The 24248-nt window shown below is 39.2% G+C and overlaps 1 protein-coding gene across 1 annotated transcript in view; it reads right to left on the minus strand.

Annotated features, from left to right (window-relative positions):
* Window positions 1–24248, minus strand: part of SPTBN1 (spectrin beta, non-erythrocytic 1) — a 118450-nt gene that overhangs the window by 71483 nt on the left and 22719 nt on the right. Inside the window, 1 exon segment of the mRNA XM_072409689.1 lies at window positions 9613–9797. Within this exon segment, the coding sequence (XP_072265790.1) occupies window positions 9613–9754 (142 nt within the window). The 5' untranslated portion in view covers window positions 9755–9797.

The raw sequence follows: 24248 nt of genomic DNA on the forward strand, positions 1-24248 counted from the left end.
AAATTAAATGTAATGCAGTACTCAGCAGCAAGTCAATCAAAGGAGTGAAAAGAAGAATTTAATAACTCAATATATCCAACAATGCCAATTAGGATGGTATAAACCTATTTAGACAATTTTAATTTATTAATTCGATGAACATAGGTTTACAGTTAAAACCCAAGGACCTTTTATTTACAGAATAATATGAACAGGATATCATGATATGCTTTGATAAGCTCCTGTCCTTACAGAATACAACAGTCTGTTTAAAAGGTATTATTTCCCAGATATCCATTGCAACAATGGAAAGGGAACAGCTTTTTGCACATCCAGAAAGAAACAGACAATAACAGCGGGGTGCCGAGACCAGCCGTCAACACACGCTTCCTGCGCTGACTAGTGGTCTACAAATAACACGCTTCGTTCAGGGGCCATGTTTAAGCTCCAGATGCAATAGCCTAGAGGACGGTAAACTGATTAAATGTACAGTGAGACAGACATCTGCTAATGTGGTTATTGTGGTTTAATGTTCCTCTCCTGTATCAAGTGAATCCCTCAGATGTCCTTCTCGTCTGACCTTGTTCTCTCATGCACTCAGCACCGCTGCATTCTCTTTCATTATTCAGCAACATCCTTCTGGCCTTGTGTCCCAGCTAAGATGATTTTCTCTTAAATCAATATGTGCTATTTTACACAGCCCCACCATCACATAAATCTATAGGGACAAAGTATGCCCCATGAGTCAGTAGTTTTAGAATGCAAACAGGAGACTGTTGGGTTTTTTTATGCAGGTCTGCATTGATGCCAAACAATCAAACCAATCCGTATTCTTTATTTGTAGACACATTGTGAATTTCTATATGAAATACTTAACAGAAATCCACTGTGCATTTTAGAAAATATATAGCTATGTACTATATACTAATATTTCAATGAATGTACATGAATGATAGTTTCTGGATGAGCAAAGAGGTAAATAAGAAATTCAGTTCACAGCAATGCCCTGGGTGTCATTAAAATGGTAAGTGAGTGGATAGCTTTAGGAATTCTATTTGCAATGAAGAATAATATTTTTCATAGTAGTAATTGAAGGCCCAGCAGTATTAAAAGGAAAAAAAAATCTGTTATTTTTTTGTGTGTCATCTATTCCACCACTGGGAAACTTCATCTTTCTCTTGATTTAATGGGTGTTAGACAAAACAGGTAATAACAGGAATTATTTCTAACTGGAATCCAGTCAGCAAATAATTATTTTTCCATTTAAGTAGAGAACAGTTCAAACCTTGTCTTATATTGCTGTCTCATCAATGAGAAGATTTTCTCTCATTTCCTGTCCATGTGACAAAACAGGAGTGAGGGACAGAGACAGAGCATTAAGAATCTGAGTTTCTAACTTTCCCCTACACCATACAAAACTGGACTGGAGTCAGGTTCTAGGTCACACAATCTCTTCTTGCTTGCTACTACACATATGAATTCCACATTTGTCCTACAATTTCATTTCAATGGGGTTAACTGAAAGTTGTCTGTATCAAAATACTTCTTTCATACATAGGACATTTATTTGCTTTTACATCTTATATAAATCCGTTGTGTTATTTACCATTTTTTAATGTTCATACCTGAGATCACAGTAAAGCTAATAAATAAGTAAAGCATCTAGTTGTGAATCTTGAACATACACCAGAGTTGCTCTTGCTAGAAACGGGGGTCATTGGAAGCCTCCCAGTACACAAGGAACTTGTTAATCATTCCACTATGTAATCATCATAAACCTTAGTAATGTTTGTCAATGTGGCAGCATAGTGGCTCAGATGCTAGCACTCTGGCCTTTGCAGTGCTAGTTCCCAGGTTCGAATCTCAGCCAGGACACTATCTGCATGGAGTTTGCGTGTTTGTATGGGTTTCCTCTGGGTACTCCGATTTCCTTCCACATTCCAAAAACATGCAGTTAGGCTAATTGGCTTCCCCCAAAATTAACCTTAGACTGTGGTAATGACATATGACTATGGTAGGGATATTAGATTGTGAGATGCTTTGAGGGACAGATAGTAACATGACTATGGACTTTGTACAACGCTGCGTAATATGTCAGCACTATATAAATAGTGTGTAATAATAATAATAATGATAAACATAAAGGCCAACTGCACCACACACGTAAACCAGTGCAATTTCTGTATATTTTACTCCTTTTCCTTGGAATGAATTGATCTACACTAATGCCTTCCTTATTGCAGTTGACTATTCCATTGCTCCTATTTATGTTAGTGAGGTACCAGAATAAACAATCTTTACTCCCTGTAGATGCACTCTAAAACTATGTTTGGAATCAGAGGGGTATGAACCTATTTACAAGATGGACAATTCCCACCCAAATCGATCCATTAAAGACTGGAAGTTGTAACAGCTAAAAATAGTCTAAATCTTCTTAACAGAGATGCTCTTGAAATGTCATCAGATCCTTCTTTAGAGACAATGGCCCTCAGCATTGAGGAATACACAGAGGGTGAGGTCAGGGAGGCATCCTGTTTATCTCTGGGGATTTTTGACAGCCATGGGAATGACGACTGAAGGAAGCCTTTCAATAATAAGATGGACTATGCTGCGGAAACTGGCCCCTCCGACTACTGAATGAAGGGGACTTCAGACAACACCCACTTACATTTCCTCTACCTAAGGGAATGCATCAAAAATACCGGATTCTGCCCCAGAGAGCTCAGACGCACGAGATAAGACCTTTTCTGCTTTTGTTAATCTGCATGATAATGACAAAAAAAAACTAAAATATTTTAACTGTCTGTAGGTGAAGACAGCTGTTATTTCACTGAGCAAATATACTGTGTAATAAAAGCCTGCGATTAAATATTTGTTTAAATAAACAGTGTGGTTGCCAAAAACCGTCAACGCATTAAAACATTTCAGAAACAAATTTTTCTTTAGGATGGCAAATGGCCAGAAAAAGGGGGCTTTGAAGTGAATCTTAGCCCTGGGCGTGGTCACTAAAATTACTTGAAAGCAGCAGACAAAAAGTATATTATATATTTGGACTTTTCATCCCCTAACAAAGTTTTTATGTGCTCATTCTCCATGGTCCGTGGAAAATAGTTTAATGCTCCTACTGATGGGTGTTATCCAAGCTGTTTGATCATCTTACCAAGAATCCATTTGCAAATAGCAATTTTGGAATCGTAATCGCTGCCCTTTAAATGCTCTATTTCATCATTCTAACAAGGAGCCAAATGCAAAAAATCTTATATATCATAGGTTTTATATCCTAAAGGGGTATTCCATTTTTGATAAGGAATTCAGAAATCTTTTTATGATGGATTTTTTCATCACACTCACACACAGTTTTACGGTTGCTGGAAGTAGCGGAGCAGCCAGTGTTTTTCTTTTTTCTTTTTCAGGGCGCAAATACAGCAGCTTTTAAAAAGTAATACAAATTGGAGAAAAGTACAGTTCTTTCTAAACTGATATTTAGGTTGTTTTAGGCATGTTTTATTAATATTTTAATTATGGCAAAATACTGTTTTTAACATGGAAAATGTAACAGAAAATGTATAAACTCCTCTGAAATTATCCATTTTTTAGAAGAGTGATTTTCCAAGTCCGGTAGGAACAAAGTAAGAGTTATGAAATATATGGAAAGCCATTATGTAATTCAGCACACCACCTACACCTCAGAAAAGGGTTTTCATGTAAGAGGTTAGGATGAGAGCTTTGCAAACGACAGACCTCAGGGGTGGATCAGTCCTGTATCCATTCTGGGAGGCATCTTCATCCACCATAATCCAATTCTCCTATAAACCAGATTGGGACTCAAAATGAATATAGGTTAGAAATGAAAACTGGCTGCTAAAAAGCTGGAGCTGCATGGAGATGTATGTTCTCCTTAAAACAATGACTGTCAGAATATTTCAGATTGTTTTAACAAAACATAGGATATGTGAAGAGGGAAAGGACCCATGTGCTGCCCATAGAGACTGTTGCAGCAAGTGTAGATAAAATGACCATTGTGCAAAATCTGAAGAAATGTTCTCAAATTATTATAAAAATTATCTTTGAAATTGTCTATAATCGATAAACTGTTCCATTTGTGCATAAATATGTAATCCTTCAGCTCTACCTGTCTGGCTGCTATCCAACAAGCACTTCTCTAGAACATTCACCATCCCTGGGCAGGTCGGTGATGTAAAGCCTACAACTCAGTAAGTGACAGCTGCAGATGGAGAGGAAACAAAAATTAAATCACTAAGCCACGATAAAGTTCAGCTTGAAGAGAAACACACCCACACAACCGCAATTAACTATAATTGCAGTAAGAAATCCTTTTATAAAGTCTAAAACTTCCTATAATCACAAATCTGGTAAACACACTGTAAGCATTCAATTTATTAACTCTATATAGTGCTGTCATTTAACATTTGATCTCAAGATATGGTACTAAACTGTAAATGAAGACAATTACATTAATATTATTATTATTATTAATATTAAACAACTAGGCAGGGAATAGTTATGACTAATCAGACCTTTACATCTTGTTAATCAGACTAGAAATCAAATGAACTGGGCAATTTTCTTTTAATTCCCTACTATTCCAAATCCCAAGGCTGCTACTTACAGCCTAGTTGACAATAATAATCATTTCATCACAAAGCAAAACTGATACCACAGACAGAATTACAGAAATGACAGACACATGAACTACTGCCAATGCCTAAGTCCTACTTAGAAGAAGTTACAAATGATCACTTAACAACCCCTGGTGGAATGATAACTGATCTAGATGCATCTAACACACTCCTCACATTTACAGCACTCCTGAAATATTCCTGAAGAGAGACTCCGGCCTGACAAGTGGCTTTATGGACTGGAGAGTCAGATTCCTCAGACTTACCATTACCAATCCCCCTAGCTGACATATTTGCCATGAATGAAAAATGCCCAATGCCCACTGGCATCTGTATACTTCCCAATACACATGCAAGTAATGGGAAAAAATTCAGGTGTCTGGCCATCAGAGTTCAGTTTTAAAAACTGTTTTCAGTTGAGCTATTCTACTTATAGGTATTTTTGAGGGGGCTGAATGTGGGGTTCAAGCGCATCTACACATTATTTAAGGACCACCCAAAATATTATCAGAGAAGCCAAATGAGCTTAGTCAGCCCCCTGATTTCCTACATGTCTTGGATACCTCAGTAAGACCTCCCTGTCATAACTCCTTTTTCACAACCACTATTACATGTTCTTGTAGCAAGATAAAGAATATATCAGAAAGATTGGAACCCCTCACTGTGGTTATAAAGGTGAAAAAAACTAGAAACTCAAGCTCAGAGATTTACCCAATAAAGCCACCAGAAGATCTGCGAAGTAGATAAGGTGGTTATAACCTGCAGAACCTACCAAAACTAAAATAAAATATCAATTATTGGTGGACGGACCCCTTAGAAAAAAAAAACTGAGGACAAATTAGTATAACCCATTCAGCAACAAGAGGGATTGGTACTGAAAAGAATCATGTGACCAGAGCCTGTAGCAGAACAATGAAAACCCCAATAAATCTTAATACAAGATCAGACTAAAGGAAAGCCACCTTTTTAGGGTTTAACTCAACTGTGGGTTTTTTTCTTGTACATCATTCCCAGCTGACCTAGGACAAATTTTACTTACTGCACAAAAATGACTTTTTGCACGCCACCTAAAGGGACCGTTACACTGTGATTACATTATTGAAGGACACTGGACACTTACTTGGTTACCTTAATTAAAATAAAATAATATGAACTAAATTAAACAAGTACTGTTTTGAATGCAAGAGGTTAGACACCCTAAAAGCATTTGGCCTGTTGATCTACAAGTTATGCTGGAATATGAGGAGACTGGTCTCCGGTTGGACTACTCCAGTGGGGACGCCACTGTGGATACACTAATAGATTTGTAATATGTGTGAGACAATTGGAGCTATACACGGTTGCCTTTGTATGATACAATGTATATTATTTTTGTAATTATAGGCTGTAGTTGTTCCCGAGGAAGCGAAATGTATGATCCGAGAAACACGTTGAACTCTCTCAGCCTGTTTGTACTTATGTACACTAGCATTCAGATCTGTATGTGGGTTTTATGATGTTTTAATAATAGAATTGTAATAATTTAAAATTACTGTTAACTTTTTGCAATGGTTATATGTATATTTAAATGTCTTTAAAGTCCCGGGTCTATGTCCTTTTTTCTATATGTTGTTCCAATTATGCTATATGGGAAGTGGCGCTTATTGTTTGCAGGGAATGATCCTTAATTATTTATTAGATACAATTTAATATAAACTAAATGCTTTAATAACCATAGTGTGGGCTAGTGAGGTGCCTTTCTTGAGTGTGAGATGTCCCACAGCACCGAGACATTCTTCTCCAAGGTTAGAAATACAGCAAGCTAGCATGGGAGCTGGAGAATCATTTACAGATCCTGCGCTCACTTGACATACTGATGTGGAAAAGGGAGAATGACATCATTTCAAATAGTCACCAGATGAAGAACACATTTCTGGTTTTAATTTGTACTTTAACTATTTAAGAATTTCACTGCCTCAATACAGAAAAGCAACATATACGACATATTTATACATACACCCACATGGATTAGAAGGCTGAGATGGAATACACAGATAGGGACAGGTCCACTTTACCAGTGATGGGGTGTACCAGCGTTGCAGCCAACAGAACCAATTTTACCATTTAATAAAGGATGAAGAATAAAACTAAACAAGATCACTGCTACTTTAAAAATCCTTTGCCAGCCATGGAGCATTAAAGTAAAACTAAAGTTTGCATCAGACAGGTTCCTTATTGCAGAAAGGGGCAGACGATGTCCCTTCTGCAATAAGTATTCTTACCCGCCTGGTCACTGCCCATCTGCCATAATGTTACTTTTTAATAGATCCTTATTATTGCTTTTCCTGCGTGACGTTTAGTGTTTTCTATCTACTCATATTTATCCAAAGTTAGGGTAGTTCTATATTATTCCAGCTTTAACCTTAATCAGCTCTGACAGCAACAATTTACTTTGTATAAGACAGGCCTGCACACCTTCCTATACATTACTATAATAGTTATAACAGGATACATGGACTTGAGCTTTATACTAGCCGGGTTAATTGAATCCAGGAAAAGAAAAACAGGGCTGAATTTCTAGAAGATACACAAGTTACTCCCTCCCAGCCTCAATATTCTCTGTTCCAAAGGTTAAACCTTATATTAAAAGAGGGGTGGTTTGTGGCAGGTATCTGGAGCTTCCTACGATCACTCATCTCTACGCTAGGACGTTACAAAAAGTCACAGGCAGGGTTAACTACAGATGACTGCCTTGACCTTGACTAATAACAGCCAGTAACATGAATTTCAGTCATGTGAACTTGCGGTTAGAAGTATTTGGCTGAGTGTCTACTACAGCAAAAGATAGGGGCTTATATTAGGAGGGAGTAAAAAACAAGGTTATTCCATTTTGTTTTTTTTCCCCAAACAGCACACTGGTAGGCACAGAGTGAGCAGATTGTTGTGCTGGTTTATAATTTAGGTGAAATGTTGCAGAATCTGTAATCTTTTTAATAGTATGGCTAAGTAGAGAAATAATCTGCAGGAGGCTCAGTCTGACTCTATTTGACTCTTGTTTGGATTTGGGACTTAGCCTTATCCACCCCCCAAAACGACAATACCATGCAGTTGTATACAAAACTAATGAGTGACTAAAAAATGTATCTTTATGCTTTTCCCTTAAAAAAAAAAAAAATCTTGGATTATGCACACATTTTAGGATAAACCACTTGTCTTTCACAGTAGCATAGGCTTCCCTCCTGAAGAATTAGCATCACATATTTAGGTATCACCTAGGGTGGTCTGTAACATAAGCTTAGTAACCCCCTCTCCTTTAGACTGATATCTATTCATTAAAGCATTCTGATATTTACAAAATGTATCCCAAAAATCAGGCAACTGCTTACTATATCAGGGCTCTTAAAAAGAGTACCATAGAAGGACAGTGCCCTGCTGGCCCCTCCAACCGACTTCGAGAAGCACTGAGACCCAGGGAAGTCATAATGGGGTCAAAGCTAAGGTGCACAATTTAAACAGAAATAAATGTTATTAACATATTAGGGGGAAGGAAACAGGAAAAGCAAAACATAAACAGCTTAACCTTCAGCAATAAATGAAACCTGTGCTTACAATATGACTAAAGAGCAAGCAGGTACTGAGGAATGCATATAACTTTATCAGAAGCCTTGAATGTCCCAGGTGCTCACTTGTGCAAACAGCAACTTCTGCACGGTATTACACCTCTGGTCCTTTCTACCTTTCACACCTATTTATTGGTCATATAAGTACATAAAGTGTGTGGCAAGGACCCATCATTAAATCTGAAGTTGCTATTTGCGTAACTGAGAGCCTAAGGTTTGGGAGCTCCTGAGTCACTTCTATATGCACCTGTAGCTGACTATTCTTCATGGCAGTGCTTTCATATCCTTACAGCACACAAACTAAACAGAACTATGGGAGCTGATAGTGCTGACCTATTTTAAAAGGTGTAGGTTGATGAATGGTCGTAATCACACTACCTGCAATGTTGAAAATGCCTATTCCAGGCAACCGACTTCTAAGCCATGATCAGGATGACAGCCCTGGAACCTTACCTTTTAAAAATGAAATGTGAAGCCATAGCAAAGTTACCTGTCATAGAAATCCTTTAAAATACAAATTAGGATCTCTTCCAAACACTGAATGAAACTCTCCTCATTTCATATACAACCTTCAAGTCACCTCTATTTTTTATTTTTAATAAACCTGGCTAATTTCTCCTGGAGACTCAGGCAGGAGATAACCGGGAAATAAAGCGGGAAAGGAACTCTGCTTTGTGTGTACATAATATATTGTGTGCATACCTGGTTGATAAGGAAGCAGCAGCCATGGCTCAGGTTTCATGTACCCTATTGCAGGTAGTTACACCCATGACAAGGCAGATCTATACAGTTAAAGGACAACTCTTCCAAAGTGTGACAACTCAACATTAAGCAAGTTTTTTTGTCTGTGTGGTTCGATTTCCTTTCGTAATGTATTTTTTAAACCTACTGGTCTTGTTCCCACCAGTATAAAAACCCACATGTTTTGCAATAGTAGAAACGCTATGTGAACATTAAAAACATCAATTGACAGAGGTCCGTGAAGCTGTAAAACAGGTTAAGGACCCTTGCCAATGTACTGCTCTAGAGGTTCTTCAATATCCTTTGTATGTACACAACCACAACAGTACAGTGTGCTTGTGCTGCTCTAGTAGCGATAATGCAGTCACTGGCTCTTTAACTAACCATGGCTGTTTAAAGATGAAAAAACTCAGCATCTGTTAAAAAAAAAAAAAAAATCCACTGCGATCCAAAAATCTACTTCAAGTGCCATGAATATGACTCATATGATATGTGTCAAAAACCATCTTTGAGAAAGAAATTTCAGCCCCATCATAGAAACCGTTGATGAATGATGATGAATAGGTCATTGACCCATACTTTCTGAAGATTTGAAAAATAAGGTGTATGTGCAACTACAAATATTAATACAAAGACAAGAATGAGGCACCAACCTGCTAGGGCCTTAATACGGGACCGCTCAAAAAGTCTGGCAGAACTGTTCTCATTGTCCCATTCATCGTCCCAGCGATTGTTGACATCGCTGTACTGTTGTTGTATCTCAATGTTGTCATAGTCGGTCGCGACAGCCGTCATTCTGGACCTCCTTAACCTCTCATCAGCTACAGCTCACTCAGATCTGAAAGAAAAGTACATCACACGTCAGTTCCATTACATGTAATATTAAGAAAGAACTGAGCATCGAGAAATGCCTAATTTTTTTTAGGAATGCATGGCTCACTAGGACCAGTACTGCCATGAAAAGATAAACACTGGAAATCTTTGTTGTGCAAACATCAAAAGACACAATTATGTGAGCAGAAATTAAATTACAACCACAAGTTATTACCGAGCCTCTTTTAAAAAGGCGTAGCAGTTATGTGCATTCACGTAATATTATGTAAATACCTTATCATGAATAAAGCCAGTCATATTGGGGGCAAAGCCTTGACCAAAGCTGGTCACATTGGGGGCAAGCAGAAAGGGCACATGGAAGTGGGGGTCTACAGGGTAGTCAGAAATAACACAGTATAGAAGGCAGAACAGTGCATCTGAAAAGGACACAGGCACGTGACGGTACCCATAAAAGCAGTTTTGCAGGAGGGCACCCAGGCAGGGCAGTCTCGCAGGAGGGCACCCAGGCAGGGCAGTCTCGCAGGAGGGCACCCAGGCAGGGCAGTCTCGCAGGAGGGCACCCAGGCAGGGCAGTCTCGCAGAGGGCACCCAGGCAGGGCAGTCTCGCAGAGGGCAGCCAGGCAGGGCAGTCTCGCAGAGGGCAGCCAGGCAGGGCAGTCTCGCAGTGGCAAATCATGTGAAGGAAACCCAGGCAGAGCAGCTACCGAGATATGGCTCATGCTACAAAATCATGCAAAGGGCGGTCATAAAAAGGGCACCCAGGTAGGACAGTCATACAGACAGCGCATTCACACAAAGTACACTTCAACAGGGCACTCATTTGCCTGTCTGGAATGTTTCAAATTTGTCATTTAAAAAGTATATGTCACTTATCGCAATAAGATTCTTTTGGGTGTTTATCTCTGAGCTTAGAGAGCAGTGACACTGAAGATAGCTAAGGATATGGTGTTTTTCCTTTCCATTAATATTTTTTATACCATTACATTCCCCAGCACCACACCCTTCCCTTTTGCATACCATTGCCCTCTCCCCCTATGGAAGTGTCTAACTACTGTCTACAATGGCCCAGCTTTTCCACCCCTTCCCTCACCTCCCTGGATGACTTTTTATGTAGCAGCCAGGAAAGAAGAAAAGGGAAATACCAGAGATTGAGATGAGTGAAAAGAGCTGTGGACTGATGATATTAACATGGTGGAGCCCAGCAGCACTCCCTCCTAAATGTATTTAAATGCTTTTGTACAAAATTAGAACGAATACAGTAAAAACACAAGTAACGTTTTAGGAAGATTGTTAACATTTAATTGCCTGCCAACAGGGTAGCACGGCTAGAAATATTTGGATGGAGTGTTTGAGTAAATGTGGCCACTAGATGGCACTGCTCTTTTCATTTTTCAAAAACACTGAAGTTGCCACTGAACAGGTCAATGACACATGAATAATACATTTTGGCAAGAGATCATACACCTACTGCAAAAAGCTACTATAAAACAAAAATATCTAAGAACTAATGAGGAAAGACTTGGCCTTGCACATTCTCAATCACCCCCCTATTATAATGCTACACAATTGCCTCCAAAACCCAAAGGATTTTCGGCTAACACATTTTGTTTCCCTGCCAAGCCTCCTTACAAGAAAAAGCAACGATTCTAACAAGTTTTATTTACTGCCACTGACCAGAGTCAAAGATTTACAACCTCCACTAAGCAACAAAATCTCTTTCATTGTACTGAAGGAAATGGCTGCTCCTGAATATGTAAGAAAATCACCCCAAGTGAATATTTCCTAATTTGTCACAGTCCTCGTTCCTATGTTCTTTGTCTATTTGCCCACTTCTGTGTTTCCCCCCGAATGTGTACAGAAAAGTAGTAACAATGCAGATCACAGGATGCCCATTATGAATGTGGAGAGTTGTCTTCCTTCCATACATTATTGCCATGGTTTTCTGATGTTTAGCTGATGTGAGTCAAGTTTAGCATCTTCTTCCTCTTCAACTCACTCACTTATCTAAAGTTCTCACCAACCTGAGTTTGAGTCCTATCCGCTACTCATTCTGCGCTTTTATGAACTACAGCAAATAATTCCCACACTCATGCCTTATGTAAGCAAACAGGCTTTATGCAGGGCTAGTAACAGCAGCTATTTAGGGAAATATCAACTATTTGAAGTGTTCACACAAATGGAAGCGGCATCATGGAAACATCTATGTTAATACCTGCAAGATCTAAGGATCCTAAGGCTACAAAATATTGTTAGGTCACTCCAGAAACTAATATCATTCAGCTCATATTATGAAAATGGGTTTTCAAGCCAACATTTAACCCAGTTTTTAAATTGGACAGATCACATTTTTAACGTTATAAAAGGGGTGGCTATTCATATCACTTACCTTTACCCCTTATATCCTATATTATTGCTGCTGGACTGTTTGTGGATGAATGGGCTCAGTTTCTGGATGGATCGAGGGATTTTCTTTGATAAAGGTAAGTGATTTTTTTTTTCTTGTGAAAGTTAAACTTTAAAATTTTTAAAAAGTTTGGCAAAATCAAATGCATCACTTTACCACCTACAGCCTGCTGACTCGATAAAGAAGGAGCAGGAAAACTTGCTAATAGTTGTCCTTCTACTGAACCATGCCAGACAGGTAACTATTTATTCACAGGGATCCATTCTATCTGTTTTCTTGTTTTTTTTTTTTTATTTTACCAACAAATCCTGAACAACACTAGAGATTAGGCAATTGCCTACAATTAACAAGGTATTACCCATCTGACATAGCCTTTAGCAACAAAAAGTGTTGCCTTCCCAACCTAAGTACTGATCTGAAATGAAAGACAGCAGGCCAATGACAGAACAGATTTAGCATATTCCAATTTTATGTTAAACTCATTAAAATATTATTAAAGCAGCATTATCTAAATGGCTAGATAAATAAATTATCTATTATTTTTATATTAACCCGGAGTTCAGATTTAAGTCTACTTTGGCTGTGTGTAATATCTTTCCTGGCAAAATGACCTTAAAAAGTCTTATATCATTTTAGTAGTAAGGCACAGAAGGACTTGTGATGAGCTATAACATTATTCCACTTTACAGAAAAGTAAAATGACATTTCAACACAGAGCTGGGCCAGGATCTAGAGCCAAAGTGCCAAAAAACCTCAGCTGGCTGCTTTTTAGAAATACATTTCACAGATGTCCTTAATATTCCTCCCAACTTTTAGAGAAGAGGAAAGACACCTTTTAGCAGAAAGTATGACAGTACAGAACACACCCATATCACAGAGAATAAGCAAAAATGATTGGTTAACCCACAAGTGGAAATTTTTTCCACTAATTTTCCATTTTATTGACTTTAAAAAATAATGCATATCAAAACTATCAAATACTTAGTATTCTATAAAACCGTCTAGGGGATCAAGAATGAATGGGAGCGCAAAGCCTCCCGGGATACCTACGTTAGGCATCCCAGGAGGCTCCTGGGTGCTCCTTCTGCGCATGCCCTAACAAACAGAACAATTTGCAGATCTCGCGCATGCACATCCTACGTTACCCGATCTTGCACCTGGATTGGGTGATGTAGGATGAAGAAACCAGGAGGAAGAGGAGAAGATGGCGGCGCCCGGAGCATGTCAACAGATGTCGGGACAACACGACGCCTGATGCAAGCCACCCCCCGATGGATCGGACTTCCTTGCGGGATTAAAAGTTAAGTGCATTTTTTTCCCAGTTTTCAGTATGGTTCCTCTTTAAGTTAAGTAATCATGTCCCAGCGAATAAAGATGGCTGTGGATTGTTTACAGGAAAAGGAAGAAAAAAAAAGAAAAAAAAAAAAAAGATGGCAACACCCTGCGAGGGAACAGGGACAGGTAAGTGTTGCAAATATAGGTCCACTTAAAGTAACAGATTTTATAATGGAGGTTTATAGATAGACCAAAAATGGGGACAATAATATGGAAGGAAGGACACAGGACACACTTGCACAGCTCCTTGCAAATGCTTGCTGGTACTACACTGTACTTACTGCTCAGCACCCTGTATTACTGTAACATTCACCTATGTTTTTTTGTTCTGTGGTATTTCATTATACCTTAGAATAGAGATTACTACAATATGATCAGTATTATAAATGATGCTGGGAAGCAGAGAGATGGACACCATACTGCGGATTTATAGGAATGTCTCAGTCAGCTGCAGCTACAGGGTGGGTTGCTTCTCACTAAACTGTATACATTCCCTAGAAAATTACAAGCCAATCACTTATGTCTGCGATGAAATAGTTTTAGGATTCCGAGAATTCATCCCATAACAGTTTAATGCAAGATGGACCAGATCCAACATAGGACAGCATTATACATGCCAGATTAAATAAATAGCTACAAAGAAAGCAGAACAATAAATGTCTGTGTTTTATAGTTAATAATCTACATTTTTTACATTTTAGGGATCTAAAGAACATCATTGTTTAATCATATCTGAGCACCAAATAGTCTATAAGGAGTAAAATGAGTAAGCAGACTTCTTTATAGGGTACCGGTTCCACGGCAGTCATTTCAATCATGGTTTCACTACTCAGTGAGTCTACAGCATAAAACAGGTGAACGAAAGTTTAAAATTTACTACCCTGTTTCCCCTATAATAAGGCACTGTCTTATATTTTTTGAAATGCCAAAATATGCCCTAGGTCTTATTTTCAGGGGGATGTCTTATTTTTCCATGAAGAAGACTACAGTACACATTTATTGTTGAAAATCACTTATGTGCCATTGATTGTCCCCTTCTGATCACTCTGTGCCATTGATTGTCCCCTTCTGATCACTCTGTGCCATTGATTGTCCCCTTCTGATCACTCTGTGCCATTGATTGTCCCCTTCTGATCACTCTGTGCCATTGATTGTCCCCTTCTGATCACTACCGTATGTGCCATTGATTGTCCCCTTCTGATTACTCTGTGCCATTCATTGTCCCCTTCTGATCACTGACTCGCTGGGTAACAGACTCTGTTAGGGCAGGGATCAGCAGCTTGCGTGTCCTTTGAAGTTACTTTCAGTTTCACTCTGCACTGCAGCCAGCATCGTGGAGTCACACAGAGGCACACAGTATCAGGTATCGGAGGATGTCTTATTCGTATTGTTTGAGCAAAAATCGGGGGGTGGCTTATTTGATGGGGATGCCTTATCATCAGGGAAACAGGGTAGATACATGCTAGAAGCCATCACATGCTGTGGTTTGTAAATGTAAAGCAGGGCTGGGAATAGACATCAGCTTTGGATTGTTTTCCCTTATTACCGGCTTCACTGATGTCGCCAATTGGTTAGAAAGTACAGCCCTCAGTGCACTAACCAGGTGATTTATATGGAGCCAGCTTTACATGTTTATGGATAAACCTATTTTTATTTGCATTTTAAAAGGTAAATTCCAACAGTATAGTCTTAATGAACAAGTGCAATTGTACATCCAATAAAAACCAAGAAACAAATATGATATAAAATAATAATAATACAGGGGGGTTGGGGATACCTGGGGATCATAGTGTAAAAGCTTTCCAAGTTTAAAGCATTCGCAATAAACACGATTTGGGGGTAAAGGACTAATAGGGGGTGAATAATTAGGAAAATGATAATGCCCAGAATTAGGATTACCAACAAATAGAAACCATCAGAGGCCAGGAAGTTGATAATTCAGATACATATCTACTAAATCAGTTTTTTTCATTTGACCTTGTGAAATGCTGGAAAGCATCCATTATCACGAGCTCCACCCGAGACGAGAGAAAATACACAATTATTGATCTGTAAAGACTCCCTCACAGCTGAGCCAGAACAGGGCCCAGCCCTGCGGGGAAATCATTTCATGGGAACGTATAGCATCAGAAAATTGATAAGATTGACTAACTTGTTTTTAATTGTAGCTGACACTTATATAGAACTCACAGAGGGAATAAAATCAAACTCCTATATGTGGCTGCATATATATGAGAATTGTGAAAAGTGTTGTATGCTGGGACAGAACTTTACAATTACACATGTGTATAGGGCCAACGTATTTACTCATTACTTGGCGTGCTGAACAATTGGCCCAATTTATTAAAGCTCTCCAAGGCTGGAAAAGATACACTTTCATCCGTGAACCTGGGTGATCCATCAAACCTGGAATTAATTTCTTAATTGCTATTTGTTAGCAAATGTTTTTAATCCTATACCAGATCCATTCCAGGTTTGCTGGATCTTCCAGGTTCACTGATGAAAGTCCATCTTCTCGAGCCTTAGAGAGCTTTAATAAACCAGGCCCTATAGCTTTGTCTTTTTGCTTCTCACAATACATGTCTATGGGCCTGCTGACTACCTGTGTGGCCCATAAGCAAGCAGGGAGTGATCCCAATATAAACATAATACAATAATAAAATACCAAGCAAGTGAGCGAGCAAGTAAAGAAGCAAAGTGAGCAAGCAAGTAAAAACATAACAAAAACAAATCAATGGTAAATAAAAAAAAAAACACGGACACAAATTATAATGCGTACAGTAAAAATGTTGTCTCATATATAAAAGTAAACCCATCACAAATGTTTTAATGAGAGCAGATGATGAAAGAGAAAAAAAGCAGAAGTCACTATTACCATTAAAAACCACATGATAAAACGTTAAGTTATGTTATAAAAGACTGAAGCAATACGCACATATGAACTTATCCTGCAAAGGATGACCCTACCCCAACACTTGCAAAACCTCCCCATTGGTCAGTGCGGTCACTTAACAATATTCGAGCTCAGAAGTGGGAGGGGCTAAGTTAGACTTTTAAATCAAAAGTAGAGATTTGCATAAAACGTTTACGGATGGTAACGTCAGCAGGCACTTTGTGCTCAGGTTTTCTTGTAGTTTCTTCCCAGCGATGTGTTTTAACAGCGTTAATAAACACAGGAAACAGGAAAGGAGGGAAGTTGTGGGGCAGCACAGGATCGCTTCTGCCTAAGTGCCTCTATAGTATCATACAAAAACACAAGAGATTAATTAAAATGACAGTCTGGATGCATTTCCATGTAATACAATGCCTGCAGAAACGCAGCGTGCGTAGTTTGTCATCTTTACCATGATGTCATCCTCTGTACAGAAAGGCCACAACCTGTAATGCAGGCTGAGAGGAAGCAGAAATCAATGCGGTTTCTCGGAAATAAAGATTAGCTAAGTGACTGTAGCAATTTTACTATCCAATTCTTGCATTAGCAGATGTTTTATTTGCCTTATAAAAGGATATGAAACCATTAATAGAGACAGGGTGAAGGTTAAACAATTGATCTGCGGATTGTTCCATTATTCCAGGGCCGATTAATGAAAATGGGAGCAGCTACTAAGCTGCATCCCATAGCAACCATATTTGTTTTATTATCCTAGACCAGCCTTTCACAACTTTTTTGGGAACCTAATTAAATAAACTTTTGGGTCTAAAGGACCCCCCATAATGCCAACATTTCCACAACTTACCAGATTTTAACCTTGGTGTTCTTAAAAAAGAAAACCTCTAATATTGCTAGCCAGTGGGAAGAATGTCACCCTTACAAATAGCCAACATTATTATTGCATTAGCTTAATATTAATATTACACAGTATTTATAAAGCAGCGACATATTACGCAGCACTTTACAAAGTCCCTAGTCATGTTACTAGCTGACCTTCAAAGGGGCTCACAATCTAATGTCCCCACCATAGTCATATGTCTTTATATGCATGTACCAGAGGAAACCCATGCAAACACGAGGAGAACCTGCAAACTCCATGCAGATAGTGCCCTGGCCGAGATTAGAACTTGAGACCCAGGGCTGCAATGATCAGAGTGCTAACCACTGATCATTGCTCAAGGAACCCTTAGCAACCTCTGAAGGAATTCTGGGGAGCCCATAGAACCCTGGTTGAGATACACTGCTCTAGCAAGTAAAACCTGAAACCAGCTTGTCTGCTATACAATGAAGCTTCATTCCTTTTTTTTTTTATATCAGTTTCCTTTTGATGGCACATCTGCTTCACAGGCCCTACTGATCCATGAGCCTTCTTAACTTCCATTGGGTCCTAATGTGCACCTGTGATGTTGTAATAAATATAATGCTGCTATAAGAAGGAAAGAGGAAAGAGATCCTGTACTTTGCTCCGCAAATGATAACACATTAAATGAACCACCTGTCTGCCTAAAAACAAACACCAAAGTGCTTATTTTTAATAGCCACACCCGATTACTCCATCATTCACCCATTCCAAACGGGTGTGCGTGTAAAGGCAACACTCAGAATGATGAGCGCTTAGATCTTAGCATCAACCCCTTGGGGCTATGTATACACATCCCATTTCTGTCACTGGAATCTTATGTGAACGTTTCCCGTTACAGATACATAAAGTGTGCTGAACACACTGCGCCCATTCTGTTCTATGGAAAGAGGAGGCAGGAGGACAACAAGTGGCACACCAATGTGCTCTCCTCCATTGAAACAGACAGCAGTCGTTTCTGATTGATCTGCCAAGGAGGGTCACTGAACACTGTCAGGGAACCACTGATTATCAGATCATTACCCTATGACAAGCTCGGCCATTCGTAGCATTAGGAACACCGCCAGGTTCTGTACACGGTGTGGTTTCCAAGCTTTTTTAAACACACAAGTCACAAATACCCATTGGCTTGAATAGATGGAATGAATTGAACTGCTTTTGGTTAGGTTTTTTTCACACTTAAAGCGTATCTAAACTCACAATTTTCACTTTACATAAAAGGGAAGACAACACGACAACTCTTTTATGGTAAGAATTCTGTTCCTCTGTTTTTTTTTTTTTTTTTAAGTGCAACACCCCCCACCGCCCCCCAATTCTCGGCCACCTAGACGATGGAGAATGAATGGGAGTGCAAAGCCTCCCGGGGGATACCTACGTCACGCATCCCGGGAGGCTCATGACTGCTCTTTTTGCGCAAGCCCGAGCATCTTGGGCATGTGCAGAAGGAGCCTTTTTGTGAAAAGGGAAAAAAATTGCCAATCCCACGCCTGCGCAGTGAGATTGGCAACTTTTTTTCCCCGTCTACGTCACCCGATCTCCTGGGTCGGGTGATGTAGGAAGAAGAGGCGAAGATGGCGGCGCCCAGAGCGCCAGTCCAAAGACGAATGCCGGGACGACGTGGATCGACTGCCCTGCGGGATTAAAGGTAAGTGAATTTTTTTGTTTTGGGGGACTTTTGAGTTTAGTTCCTCTTTAAGAGGCTCTTTTGATAATAATCAGGACTGCAGGCAAAGCATGAATCACGGCCCTTTCTTGACAAATGGCTTTGTATTTCAATGCAGCCCTGCTCACACACATTGGCTACAAAGGCAATGGGCAAACACTTGTCAACATGAGGCCTTAAGGCAGGTTCAGACCTTCAGGGGTCTCCAGTGATCCCGTGCACCATTTTGCTCATAGCAACCACATTCTACCATCTGTTCTGTTTGTATTCAGAGAATGAATGATAAGGTTGCCATGGTAACAGATCCTCCTTCCTTCAGATGCTGCTCGAACTAAGGCCTCATGTTAGGAATTGTCAGTGTTACTACTCTATAACAAAGCACTGCCTCGGCAATAAAGTGTGTACAAGATACACCAAGTGTGAATAATTCATATCAAGCAATTCATCCATATATTAGAAATACCTTTATGTCAGGACCTATTAACTTAGTCCTTTGCCCTCAACAGTCTGATCTGTGGGCGGGGCCAAGCGGCTGCCAGGAGTTTTTTCTTTGTATTAACTTTATTCAGCTCTATATACTTAGACAAAAAGAGAAGACTAGCCTGCAGAGTGTAGCCACCAATAAGTCCAAGCTACTTGCGAACCACCACAATCAATTCTCCATTCATATGACATAAATAAATAAATAAATATACATATATATTAGTAGTAGTAGTAGTATTAGTATTTAAAAAATCTAGGGGCTATTTATTTTTTAATACTATTTGTAAAAAAAGACCATCAGGGTCTGGGGAAAGAGAAGTAAAACCTCTCAAAAGAAAAGAAACCTCAACAGTAACTAAATAAGCCCCGATAAGGTTTTAGGAAAACATATGACCACAGTCAAAAGTTATATTGCAAGCATTAATAATGATCAATAGGTTGCTTAATTGAAAATTAGTCCTGAGAAGAGGCCATCTCTGTAGATCACAGACGAAGAGGAAAAAACTACTTAGAAAAAGTCCAACACGAAGGGCAAAAATCAAGCAGGGATTAGGCTTCAGTCTCTTTCTATGTGATGCTGCTGCCCTCTAGTGGCGATTTGGTTTGCTGCTGCCTGCTTTAAGACAATTTGAATGCAGGGCAAAAAATTAGGAAGGATCAGTCAGATTTTTCCCTACAGCAGGAAGTTATTTTTATTTTAATTTCCACTTATTGAAATTAATATAAACCTGTACACATGTATATGCAGATAAGGAAAGTCAATTCGTACTGGACGCTAGTGATTTAGCTAAATAACCAGCATATTCAAAGAAGATCTTCAATATCGGCCACCAATAATTTCTTAGGGCCAGTTTAAATTGATCCCTGGAAAATTAGTAAACTACCTTTGCAGTGGGGATCGTCCTGCACTGCAAAAGTTAAATGCCCTTTCTTTTTGGGGGCGGGGGGGTCTGTAAAAGTCAAGTTACCTTATTTCTGGCTCTCTTATTTCTCTTCTCTCTTTACGGTCTAGGTTAGGGATGGGCTCTCGGAGTTCTTAATTACAATTTACTATTATTATTATTAATAATTATAAACAGTATTTATATAGCGCCAGCATATTATGCAGCGCTGTACATTAAATAGGGGATGCAAATGACAGATATATACAGACAGTGACACAAGAGGAGAGGACCGTGCCCCGAAGAGCTTACAATTTAGGAGGTGGGGGAAGTAACACACAATAGGAGGAGAGATATAAAATGCTGGGTGAGTATTAAGGGTTTTAAAAAGCAGAAGAAGACGGGTAGGCAAGTTTGAAAAAATGGGTTTTGAGGGCTCATTTAAATGAGCAGAAAGTAGGAGCAAGCCGAATAGGATGAGGAAGACCATTCCAGAGAGTTGGGGCAGCTCTAGAAAAGTCTTGGATCCGTGTGTGTGATGAGGTTATGAGTGAGGAAGTCATTAGTATGTCATTGGAGGAGCAGAGAGAGCGGCTGGGGGAGTATTTTTCTATCAGGTCAGAAAGGTAAGTGGGACAAGAACTGTGGAGGGATTTGAAGGCCAAGCATAGGAGCTTGAATTTGATTCCAAGGTGAAATGGAATGTAGGGCTATTGGTCCCGCTCACTGTGATGACATCAGACCCGTGCCGTTAAACAGAGGACATTCGAGAAAAGGGTTCTGGGGGACTGAGTGCACAGAAGCCTACAGGAGCAAGGGATGAGAATAATGAAAATTGCTTTTAGTGGGAGATTAAAATGCATAAGGGATTTCCAATACGCTTAAACAGACAACTTACAATAAGTAACTTATAATAAATAACTTACCTTAACCTTAGACTGTCTTGAAAAAAATATAATCTTATGCTACCCAGCACAAACTTGCTGAATGGTCTCCTTATAAAAAAAAACAAAACAGCACAGCTCACCACATATGTATTTATTATTATTATGACTTCATCACTTTAAATGCTCGCTATGCTCAGGAGAATACAATGGAATCCCAGCGTTTCCTCTGAGGGAAACAGGTGGTGCGGAAAGACAAAACAATGTTACTATGTGCTGAAAAACAATACAAAGCACCACATAACACAACATCCCATGTACATCTATGTGTACCTGTCAATGACACATTTAAGGAAACCATATTGTACTAAAATCATATTAATACAAGTGTTTGAGCCTACACGGCGTGTCAATGTCACAAGACCACAGAAATTGGAGGCTAAAAAAACTACTAACAATGAGATGTAATATATAATATTATAACATATACAAAGTACTAAATATTGAACTCAAAGCTACAAGGTGAATGTGGGTGTGTAAAATTATTGGGGACTACAAAGTATTTATTAAGTGACAAGGCAGGAAGCAGATAGAGTATGTGGATCAAGTATAGCTTCTCCAATGTACATGTGTATTTACAAACTGGATTAAAAATCAGACAAATTATTTAAAAAAAAAAAAAAAAACACATTTTGAGATTTTTTTTTACTTTCTATCTAAAATGGAATGACTGGTTCTCTTTCAACATTAGCATGCCAGCTGGACAAGCCTTCACCTGCTCTTTCTCATGGTATGATGTATATAGAAAAGGCCAACAAAAGGGGCATTCAGACCGCCGTCTTATAGATGACATCACTACAACATTTACACGAAGACTCGTGCCAGCTCCTGCGTGAATTGTACAAGCAGACAGAGCCCACCCTAGGAAACTTGAACAGCTTGGCTGGCCGATGGAGCAATTAAACAGGGTGTATGCAAAATGTAATTGTTCATCGGGTCATTTTTTCCATGGCCGTGTCTCCTTTTTACTGATTAACTCATTATTCTTTTTTTCTAAGTCCTCCCCACTTCCACTTGTGTAAGGCTTTAAATAAAGTGAACTTTTATTTTATTTTTTACCTACTACTAGTTTTTCTGCAATTATACTCAATTTATCCATTCAAAAGAAGACTTTTTGATGTAGTATTCTCAGCCAACTGATATCAAGAGATGTTCAGGTTACTCTCATTTTCTATGAGCCCTCCAAGATGCTTCTGGCATGACGCAAAATTAACCTTATAGAAAAATGCAATGTTCAACCCAGAAATTTTTTTAAGCCAGGTGGGAAGAAATTGTAGGTGGGTGGCAGCCCCTGTATTGTTACCAAACTCTACCCAAAAACAGACAGGTGGTTACTGAAAAGTGCTGGGTGGTGCGCCCAGCTAAAAGGGGCTGGGGAGAACACTGTAATGTCATGTGTGGGATCCTCTCTGCTGGTGACTGGTTCTCAATTAAACTCGCTTGCCCACTGATATTTATAATTGCAGTGGTCCCTATACACACTATTTTACTTTCACTATTTCAGAATACTCTTGTCTGCACTTAAGTGGCCAATAACCCTGTGATTTTGCACATGGTTCAGACACACTGATTCAACAGAAAAATGAAGCAGCAATGGGGTATGATGAATATATCAGCAGAGGAGGGCTTTCTCTCCCTTTCCCCTTAACTTATGGTAATATACGGTAGAAGTAGTAACATCAATATCCAGAAAATGTAGTAGGGGCAAATTATGACAATTGGGGAAAAAATTGGTGCAGCTACTGCAACCCACCAGTTTCATATTTCAGAAAAGGTAACGTATTTACTTAGTTACAGGGATTTGGAGGAGTGACTGGTGGCACGTTTTACAGTGATAATTTAGTGTTCTCCCCAGCTCCATTTAGCCTGGTGCTCCACCCAGCACTTTCCAGTATCTGGCAATTTTTGGGTGGTTACTGATGAGTTGGGTTACAATACAGGGGCTGCTACCCGCCTACAATTTCTTCCCACCGGGCGTAGAAAAAAAATTCCGGGTTGAACACTTGAATTGGTACAATTGTTAAAAGCAACAAATTCATCTACTGATATGTTTTTTTTTTTTTTTTTTTTTTAATTCCTAAGAAATCATAGTCTATGTTCATTTTGGATATAGTGGGCAGGGTGAAAGGCTCTTACTCCACAAGTCTATGTCCCCAGCATGAGCCACACACACACAATGTCAGAACAGACAAAATATTATTTTTATAGTGTGTGGAAAGGCAGAATTGGGTTTTTTTTATATTTCCTAAATCTAATTATTTCTTTGACACGTTATACCAAACCAATACAAGGTATGGCTGCCGTAAACAGAACCTTCTTTCCCTACAATGTAGACCTTTTTCTAGACAAGGAACACAAAAGAAGACTCGTATGAAACTTTTCGGTAATCGGTTTCCGAAATAGGCAGCTATAACATGCTGAGAAGGCGAATTGCCAAACACATAACCTATTTTTCTTTTGATACTTCCACATGTATCCATGTGAAAGAATGAGAAGCCCATAAACAGTAACAGACATGCTATAATCCAAAAAAGAGCAACGTGAATGTGCCAAGAGCAAAAAGCCACAAAAACCAAGGAGACTCCACTTGTAGTCCTACCGGTTAAAATTGGTTGCTATATGAAACGCTTCACATTCTCTGCATCCTTTCTATTTTTGTAAATATATAATAATAGTTCACTGTTGTGTTTTTATTCTGCAATTGGAATATGTTGTATGGCCAGTGGTACTGTAGATAGGATTACAATGATCCATCTTTGAAGCCAATAATCCTTAACTCCACTACACCTGTCAGTCTTGTTATGATCAAAGTTTTCTCTGGCACATAACTGTGTGATAGTCAGCTTCCATTTTGGCAAATGAGTTTCCAAAACCCAGTCCCAATGCGTCCGTCTGGGTTTGGAAGAGGCCCAGGGCCAGCGGGCTTCTGTAGAGCTCACAGCCAGACAAAGATG

The sequence above is a fragment of the Pyxicephalus adspersus genome, chromosome 4 (assembly GCF_032062135.1).
Source record: "Pyxicephalus adspersus chromosome 4, UCB_Pads_2.0, whole genome shotgun sequence".
NCBI classification, from domain to species: Eukaryota; Metazoa; Chordata; class Amphibia; order Anura; family Pyxicephalidae; genus Pyxicephalus; species Pyxicephalus adspersus.